Raw genomic sequence first — 9,635 nt, 5'->3', positions numbered from 1 at the left:
TTCGTTTGTTGTTAATGTAACAATTAAAATAATATTTCATTATAAGCAACTTATTTATGGAATATCGGGAATACCCGATTAATTAATTAAATAATAATAATAATTATAATCATTTAAAATAATAGCTAATATAATATAGTAATAATTAAAATAATAAACAACGGAATAACAATGACACAGTCAGTACATCCTGAAAAATTAGTTATTAATTATTTATTTATTTTTTTTCGTACTTTATTAATCTATTTGTATAAATATTAAACAATTCTAAAAAGTTTATTAATATTTCAGGCGACATAGAAAAAATTATCAATGTTATTCGCGTCAGTAGAAAGTTTGATGGCACTTTTTTTTCTTTTCCTTAATTTTGAGCGTTATTTATTTATTTATTTTAACTTCTTTTTTCATTTTGTTCGTCTTCATTATATATATTTACAGTTGATTTTAAAGTTACATGCCATTGTATACAGCAGCAGGATAATAAACACCACTTTTGGCACGTTATCTAATGTGATGAGTTCTATATATTGTATGTAATATTTGTTTTTTATTTTATTGTTTTTTCTACATTATTAAAAACCTTACATACCCCATTAACGAATTCAGTAAAGCATTACATGCTTATACCTATAGCTCGTATTATTTACTTTAATTTTAAATTTACTTTTTTATATAAATGTTGTAGCAAAGTAGTATAAAAAAGAAACAAAAATAAATAAAGATTGTTTTCTTTTTTGTTGCAGTAGCAGACGACAAATCATACGTCCGTAAGTTGAAATAATTGTCCGGTCGTTTGTAATTATTTTTTTTTTTTTTAAAGAAATAGGTGCCCCATTGTCGTAGACAATCCTAAAATGCAAGCAATGGAATGAATTAATGGCAGTTCAATTATTTTCTTTTTATTATTTATTTAAATGGCTCATGCAGTGAAACGATAAATAATAATAAAAATAATAATAATAATAATAATAATAAATTTTATATTTTTTAAATAAATAGACCTCAGACTGTAAGTTAATTATCAGTCTGTGTTATAAGCGTAAAAAAATAAACAATTAGTATATAGAGTATAGAGTAGATTCTCGTGTATATAATAGATATTTTCATACATTAAATATCATAATACAAGTACATGCTTTTTAAATTTTATGTATTATGTTAATGGTTATGAGTAGTAGATGTTGATGTTAATTAAGCATACCAAGCTTCAAAGAATACTTAACGTGCATTAATTCCCAAAAAAAATATAAAAATAGTTGTGATATAAAATACAAGTAAGCATCGCATTATACATGTGCATTATTTACAAGTACATGTTGTTAAAATTAATTATTATTAATGAAAGAATGTCGCCCTTAATAAAATGTCGATTTTTTTTCTTTTTTTTTTTTTTAATCTTTGAATTTATTCTATTTAATGAATTTAGATGTTTTGATGTTGGGATCAAAGTAATATTATTCAACATCGTGAAAAAATAAACCAAAGTACGTCATGCTAAAAATACATTTGAGTAAAAAATAAAACGGCATCCTCATTCTTTTCTTAGAAGAATAATTAAAATTATGTACACAACTTGAAAACAAATAAAAAAGGAAAAATTCTACATAACATCGACAAAAAATTCACACGGATTTCCCATCGCAATTCGAAATGACTGTCTACTACCAGATAAATCTTGCTGATTCTGCTGATTCGAGGAGCCAGTGCCTGTTTGTACAGATTGCTCGGAGCCGCTTGATCTGCTGCGACTCCCGTTTGATCGTTTTCCATTGGATCCATTCCCGTTGCCGGAATTTTTGCTCGGCACTGTCGGTGGTAAATGAAGCTCTGACTCAGACGCCGATGAACAGGATTTTAAATCGTGAATTGGTTCTTTGCAAATGTGTTCACTACCAGCGCTGCTGCCGCCTGAGACACGATCACAATTTTTTTATTATTTTACAGTAAATTTATTTTGAAATTTAAATATAAAAAGTTAAATATCTAAAGAAAGATACCTGACTCACTGTGAATACTTTCTTCGCGGTGATAGCCGTAGATAGTGGGTTCGTTTGTGAAATTAAAAGGCATTGGACTGTATCCAGCAGCCGAATGGGGTGCGTAGGGTCCAGAATACGTGCCCAGTTCCCATCCGATGGGTGGTGGCAGAGGTCCAACAGTATCGCCGTCGAGTTTCATGCTACCCATTGTCGAGCACAAATCGCCAAATATGTAATAGCATTGTTCCGAAAATGTTATCTTATTGACGGTGTGTCTGATGAACCCGGCTTTCAGCATAAGCGACGCATATTTACGGGCATCGCGACGATCGATAAAACCCTCGACGTGTGTATTTAGCCAATCAACAACATCTGCACCGATGAATGCATTTGGAATTGTTATTTTTAACCACATACGGTCACGTATCTCAAGACCAGAGTCAGGCCGGGCCATTGCACGTACTATCGTCGGCATATCTGTATTGATACTCAGACGTAAATCTTCCAGCGGACCTGCAATTGTACATCATCAATAACACATTGCCAATTAACTTGTCACAATAAAACTCATTAAATTAAATGCCGAGTAATGGAAAAAAAAATAAAAAAGCTGCGTGGGTAAGCATTGGTATTGTAATAGCGCAGTATAGCTTACGTTCAGTATCGGGTAGCGTACTGGCGAGACTACTGGATGTCGAAGTCAAGGTCGTTGCGCTTGGCGGACGTGGTGGAAAGCCTTCACCGCGAATTGCTGCTGTGTGCGCAACCCAAGCACCTGGATCTATCGGGCGAACCGGTTCTGTACGAGGAATCGTGAAGTAACCCTTTGGATTTGGATCCCAACACTTGGCTACGACCAGTTTTATTGGCCTGCATTAATAAATAATAAATAAAAATAAACTATCATCTCGAGCGATCTTTTGATAATTTTATAATCATAGCAATAAATAATATTATTTTTATACCCGGGTTTTTGAACGACTTCACGTAAAACTCTCACTGCCTCGTCGTTAGACATGTTTTCAAAATTAATGTCGTTCACCTGGAGGATCATATCACCGGGTTCTATCCTACCATCTAAAGCTACTGCGCCTCTGTGTAATTAAATATAAAAATAATAAATAAAACATTGACAAGAATAATTGAGGATAATTATTGTGCTGTCAATGATAAGTTGTTACCCTTTCATGATCGAGCCAACGTATATTCCACCGTCGCCACCTTTATTGCTTTGTCCCACGATACTAATACCAAGAAAATTAACAGTATCCATGTTCAAAGATACCGTTATAATATTAAGTGACATTGTACTGTCAGTGATGCTACTGAATGAGGATGTACGAGACATTGGCGGCAGTCTATGTCGCCGTCGTCTTTGAGGTCTACGGCGATCTAAAATAAAATACCAACCCAAGGTCATACAAACGTAAATAAAATATTTAAAAAAAATAAAACATCCATAAAGACCGAGTAATAAAATCTATTCAATAAAATGAATATTATTTATTATTTTAAATATAATTAACCTAAAGTTGCACGTTCAATGGTACTGCTCATGTTGGTGTGTCGGCCAGTGGTTGACGTGATACGACTACTCGCATCGTCATCAGACTCCATGAATGTCGATGTCTCAAGGTCTGAGCTCAATATCGATGCTGTTTCGTAACCGTGCCCTGAACGATGTTTTGAATGTCCGTTGATACGTAATCCTAAAAATAAACAAACCCATAAATTTGTTTTATAGCCAGCTTAGATTCCTTGATAAATTTATTTGTCAGACGATGATACGTACCATTATATTTAGAATACTTTTCATATTTATCAGCATGATGTTTTGAACTTTTATGTAAATGATGACCCTGTCTACTACTTATAATACTTTCAGTTTCAGTAAGTGTGTCGTCGTGTGACAATGCCGGTGGTCCACGGTTCGTAAGACCTGGTGGTACATGATCAACCCTGTCATGTTTAGCATCAGTGTGAGCCACTGAATCTGTACACTGCGATGCTCCATCAGATACGTTGCTTCCCTCAGCGGATACGAGCTATTCATAGTCAAAAAAAGTAATAACATATGTATATATTTATATATTTATATACATTTATTTGTATGACAAGTTAATGGTATATTGGATATATTGAACCATTTCCTTTATTGCATTATTTATATTTAACTTTTAGTGTGCCGTTAATTCCTTTTCGTCTCGATGTCTCGAAGATTAATATACGCGATTCAATATACAAGCCAAAGAAATAAACCATAATAATAAATAAAAGGGAAATAAAAAAAGTGATCGGTTGACGAGAGTAATCAAAAGGTTGGCCATTCATCAGATTAGTGAATTCGTCTGGTGCTATATGACTGGCTCTGGTTTTAGTTTGAGTTATGGGTGAGAGAAAGATGGAACAAGAGGGATAGAGACATATATATATAGATATATATGTATATATACTCAATATAACACCCACCCCATACTCTCAACTAACAGAGCAGAGTTCTGTACCCACACCGTTAACGGTCGTCACCCGCTCCACTCTTTCCCTCTTTCTATCTCTCTCTCTCACACTCTATCTTGCTCCTCGTCTACTATAACTACGGACAAAGTATATCTTTAAATTACTTTGATGCCGAGTAAAACCGGAAATTTTTGCATGGAAAATTCAGGAAGAAAAATTTAACTAAAAAAATAAATATAAAAACATCCGCGTTACACGTTGACACATAAAAATATGAAAAAAAAAAGAAACCGTATCATTAACATGCTTTCAGTTATTATTCTTAATTCATAAAAAAAGTGCCTTTTTACTTTTAATTAACATCTTTAATAATTTATTTATAGATTTTAATTAAATGAATAAAATGAAACAGTAACTTTTTCTTTTTCTTTTATAAATTTAATAAAAATAAATATATATAATAAACATACCCATGAAACGACTCGACCATTGAAGCAAGGGAGGTGTGCATCATCGTCAACAATTTCTTCTTTGACAACTCTGTTAAATAACAATTACATTTATTAAACTAATCACTTATCATGATACTGAAGTTACCATACGTCAAATAATTATTGAAATTTAAAAAAAACCATAAATTATAAAAAAAAAAAATATTTTACAAAATTGCACTTGTAGTTTTTTTTATTTTCTACATGTGCATTTTTTTATTTCATTTTTTTTCTACACTGATTCGTTGAAAAAAAATCTTAAAATTTTTAGTCTATTAACTTCAGGATCATTTTATCACGATACTGAATTTGGCTGACGTCTACTAATTTTTGAATTTTTAAAAAATGACAAATTTAAAAAAAAAAAAAAATATTCCAAATAATGGCACTTATAGATTTTTTAATTTTCTACACGTGCATTTTTTTAGTTTTTTTTTTTTTCGTAATTAATTAGTAGGAAAAAAAATTCAAAAATTGTAAATTGTCTGCCAATTTCAGGATCATATTTTATCATGAGACTAAAGTAAGCATACGTCAAATAATTATTGAAATTTTCAAAAACGATAAATTATTAAAAAAAAATATTTAAAAAAATTACACTTGTAGTTTTTGTAATTTTCTACATGTGCATTTTTTTTTGTAACTGATTCATTAAAAAAGAAATCAAAAAATTTTTAATTGTCTGTTAACGTCAGAATCATCACTTATCTCATAATTATTTACCTAAAATTATTCATAATAGGAAATGTAAATGGAGTTCAATAAAAAAAAAGTTAATAATTTATAACAAAACAAAGTAAACATATCATTATATTTACATAAGATAAATCTTGACTACTGTTTACTGTTCTTTAAAGAGTTAATGTAATCAACAATGAGGCGGGTGAATGACCCGATTGAAGGAATAAACAAACTACCGAAATAATTATAGTTAAATAAATAAGTTAATGAACAATGAGTCTGTTATGTGAATTGGCTGGCGTTAAGGAGCAAAAGAAAAGTAAATTATCAATGAAAAAAAATTGATTGACAAAAAAAACAGAGCTGGCAGAGCGCAGCACCATGAATTGTCACTTGATTTAACGTCAGGCTGAGCCCGAGCAGACAATCGTTATTTAGTGTAAATAATTTAAAAATTACAGGTCTTGGACTGCACTTAGATTTGAATTAGTAATTTATTTATGATAATTAGGATGACAAATTTAGCTCACCCGAAATCATCGTCCATAGACTTAAAAAAAAATTTGTAATTCGGACGATTCAATACATTCTTAAAGTCAGCTAGTGTCACTCGCTCCGGCGATATTGTCAGTTTAACTAAATAAGGTGTTTCCTCGTCGTCAATATGATAAATTATTTTAGTCTCTTCCATTTTTATAATAATTATTGTCTGGTGTAATACCCAGACTTGTACACAATAATAATATTATTTTTTTTAATAACTTTTGTCCCGACACTACTCACTGACACGACAATCATACCAAGCCAATATGGCTACAGCCGAACTATCAAAGGCGCGATACGCAACCAACGACCGGTTATTTTATTGGAAAACAACACAACTAATATTCCTGGAGCAGCATCTCCAATCAGCAACATGCACATGCGTTCCTATGGCTATTATTTTTTTGCTCTCAATTTCTGTCGAGAAAAAAAAATTTATCTCGAGCTGGAGATCGAAAATTCTCGCGAATTAAATTACAAGATAACAGGCGGGAAAATATTTACTATTTAAAAATAAATAAAAACATTTTTTAAATTATTATTATTACTTTTTTTTTTATTTTATCATTAATATAACAATGAAACAATATATGACATAATCGGGTTTATGTTGATTTAAAAATTGTAAATTGTTTAGTTACAAAAAAAAAAAAAAAAAAAAAAAAAACATACGTCTAGTATCTAGATTATTTCAAACTCTTTGTTTAGTTTATCTAGATCCCTGAAAAAAAATAAATATTAAATATTAATAAAACATGATATTCAAATATTTACATACATATATTATAGTTTGTTGAATGATAAATAAATATTTAGTTATTACCGGTTATCAACGGCGTCATTTAAATTGTACTTGTGCAATAGAGAAATAACTAATCGTAGAGTTGACCAAATGGTATCAGACATGGCACTGGTAGATTGGCTTTGACCTTGAACGCCACGTCCAGCTGCCTGTTGATTGAGAGCCGTCAGCAAGTGCTCGGCAGCTTGTTTGTAAGCAGATAAATTTATGCAAGATATTCCGAGGTTGTAACGAGCGCGAATGAATCCCGGGGAGAGCTCGAGAGCACGGGAGTAAGCGTCGACGGCTTCCTCGGATTTTTGCCCGTTGGCGAGGGAAGCGCCGAGTTGGTTCCACAGTCGACAATCATCGGGACGTACTTGCAGAGCCGCACGAAAGCAATCTGCTGCTTTGTCGTACTCGCTGGACAAGTTGAAGAGAACACCTAGACCGGTTTGGACATCGGGATCTATCTCTTTCATGGGATTCATTCGAGCTGCCTGGATGTAAAGATCTTTAACTTCTTTGTGCATGTCAGAGAAGAGAATCGTCGAGACGGGGGGTTTCGGAGCTGACGGTTCAGCACTCGGACGAGTCGTCGAGAGATGATTGTACTTTGGGTTCTTGATCAGCCACTCTTTGAGAGTTATGCATGCTTGGCTTTGGTAGGATTCGTTGGTGAACGCAACAGCGAGGGTCATCAGAGCTGTCGCATTTGACGTGTCCAGCGTTAAACATTTTTTTAACGCTGCTATTGCCATTGGATCTTGCTCATTCTCTGTCTGGGTTTTACCGAGAAGCAGCCAAGCTTCTGGGTTCTCTGGATTTTGCTGGACAGCAGCTTCAAAGCAAAGTACTGCACTTGGTAAATCCCCAGCTTCGAGTCTCCGCTTTCCCTGCTCCAAAGCATCCGGCGCATTTTTCATTGGATTTTCTTCATTAAATTTGTAATCTTTAAATGGATCATAATAACTCTCGTATTCGGACACCCAAGGATGTGACTCGTTGATCTGTTTATTTGATAACTTGTCCCACTCTCCTTGTAGTTTAGACCAAAAAGCCGATTCATATGTATCAAGATCTTAAATAGAATATTCTTAACATAAATATTTATTTTAAAATAATTGGTTTTAATTGAGTACATTTACCTGATTTAACTTTATTTTCAGAAAATTCATTGGCCCAAGTATTAGCGGTGCTAGTTGTCGCTTCATCGTTTTTATTTAAAACATCTGGGTTGACATCTACAACCTCCTCAAGCTTCGGGACCGTCTGAGGTTCTTCTTCCTTGAATTCTTGTGTCCATTTACTGTCATTGAGATTAACTGGCGCAGCTGAACTTTCACGACTTTCCACTGGAATCTCCCCTTCTTGATGCATAAACTTGATAAATTTCGAGTAAGCAATATTGGGATTTTCAGTTTCTCCAACCGCAGGAAAAGCGTCCACTCCCTCATTCTTTTCCGTCTCCAACGAATGCTCAATATAATCTTCAGCCCATGTTTGTCCTAACCCTAGTTCATTAGCATCCGGCGGATGATAAGCGATCATAGGAATTCGTTGATCAAGCTGGACTATCGAATTTTGTAGGCTCTCAGACCATATTCGTTCGGTATTCTGTTCCTTTTAAACAACAAAAGCTCATCAGTATTATCTCTAAATAAATGTCAACATCAACTCCAACATCTTCATCTACATCTACATCTACTTCTACATCTAATTAAATCTATTAATAAATATTAATAAATGTTGCGTATGATTACATAAAAGTCTGTTCTATTTTGCGTAAACTGATTAGCCCACACGGAATCTTGGTCCAACGGCTGATGTATCAACGGAGCTGCTGCTGCCCGCATATTATTGTCATCTATTTCATTTATCTGCTGGAAGATTTCTTTCATTCTGAATGTCTGTGGCTGTACAATAGTACGTGCTTCCAAAAACTCATCAACTAATTGATTAGGTGTTGCATTATCAATAGATACTCCTTGTGTAAGATGGATACCGTCTTCTCGGAAACCGCGATCTTGTACAAAGTGCGAGGTCAAAGTTGTAAATGGACTCGGACCACCACAATCACCTTCAACTAATTCTCGTAATGCCATTTTTTATTTACTTGATATTTTTCCTCGGATTTTAAAACTAAAAATAATATATTTAATATTAATATTATTAATTAATAATCATTAATAATAATAACAATAATAATATTTGACAAATGTAAATTATATACGATTTGTAAACAGACTCACACCAGTGTCATTACTTACATTACTCCAAAAATAAATATATATTTACTTATAGCAAATATTAAACTTTGTCAAGTGGCCATTCAGAGTTTTGTTAATAATATTAAGATTTTTTTAAATTATTCCTCCATAATTATTATTAAACAAACAATACGCGCATTCCATAACTCTTAAGTCCAAATAAAAATGATAATTAAAAAAAAGAGAAAATAAATAAACTTGTGTTTTTTTTTTTTTCTTGCGACAGTACAAAGTATGTAATTGTGTTAATGTCTTACTTGCTTACGTCTTGATCACATGGACTCTAGACTACTCTAGACCAAGACATTTTTTTTTTTTAATTCACCACGACTAATAACCTCCAAACATAATCAGCAACACCAACGCCATTCAGTGATTTTATAAATTTAACCAGCAATGTCCAGCATATAGGTACACTTATTTACAAGTTAAA

At 32.7% G+C, this 9,635-nt stretch overlaps 2 protein-coding genes across 6 annotated transcripts; both read right to left on the bottom strand.

Moving 5' to 3' along the window:
- Positions 1–209: 209 nt before the first annotated feature.
- LOC130672770 (segment polarity protein dishevelled homolog DVL-3) lies at positions 210–6,444 on the bottom strand. 2 transcript variants are annotated; one of them, XM_057477489.1, is made up of 10 exons: positions 6,139–6,443; positions 4,907–4,976; positions 3,772–4,024; positions 3,506–3,688; positions 3,161–3,371; positions 2,945–3,073; positions 2,635–2,849; positions 1,998–2,492; positions 1,666–1,908; positions 210–849 (listed from the first exon to the last, which is right to left on the bottom strand). In XM_057477489.1, exons 1-10 carry the CDS (start codon positions 6,297–6,299, stop codon positions 815–817), a joined length of 1,995 nt encoding a protein of 664 aa, XP_057333472.1. In that variant the 5' UTR covers positions 6,300–6,443; the 3' UTR covers positions 210–814. The 2 variants fall into 2 exon arrangements, with proteins under 2 accessions (XP_057333472.1, XP_057333471.1); XM_057477488.1 differs by having other exon boundaries at positions 793–1,908; positions 6,139–6,444.
- A 348-nt stretch (positions 6,445–6,792) lies between these two features.
- Positions 6,793–9,615, bottom strand: LOC130672787 (peroxisomal targeting signal 1 receptor). Of its 4 annotated transcripts, XM_057477517.1 has the most exons (6): positions 9,460–9,612; positions 9,203–9,350; positions 8,696–9,074; positions 8,081–8,555; positions 6,975–8,013; positions 6,793–6,872 (listed from the first exon to the last, which is right to left on the bottom strand). In XM_057477517.1, exons 3-6 carry the CDS (start codon positions 9,035–9,037, stop codon positions 6,833–6,835), a joined length of 1,896 nt encoding a protein of 631 aa, XP_057333500.1. In that variant the 5' UTR covers positions 9,038–9,074; positions 9,203–9,350; positions 9,460–9,612; the 3' UTR covers positions 6,793–6,832. The 4 variants fall into 4 exon arrangements, with proteins under 4 accessions (XP_057333500.1, XP_057333501.1, XP_057333502.1 ...); XM_057477518.1 differs by lacking the exon at positions 9,203–9,350 and having other exon boundaries at positions 9,460–9,615; XM_057477519.1 differs by having other exon boundaries at positions 8,081–8,549; positions 9,203–9,603.
- Positions 9,616–9,635: the final 20 nt, after the last annotated feature.

This window comes from Microplitis mediator, chromosome 8 (assembly GCF_029852145.1).
Source record: "Microplitis mediator isolate UGA2020A chromosome 8, iyMicMedi2.1, whole genome shotgun sequence".
Classification (NCBI taxonomy): domain Eukaryota; kingdom Metazoa; phylum Arthropoda; class Insecta; order Hymenoptera; family Braconidae; genus Microplitis; species Microplitis mediator.
This window is presented reverse-complemented; position numbering and strand designations above follow the sequence as displayed.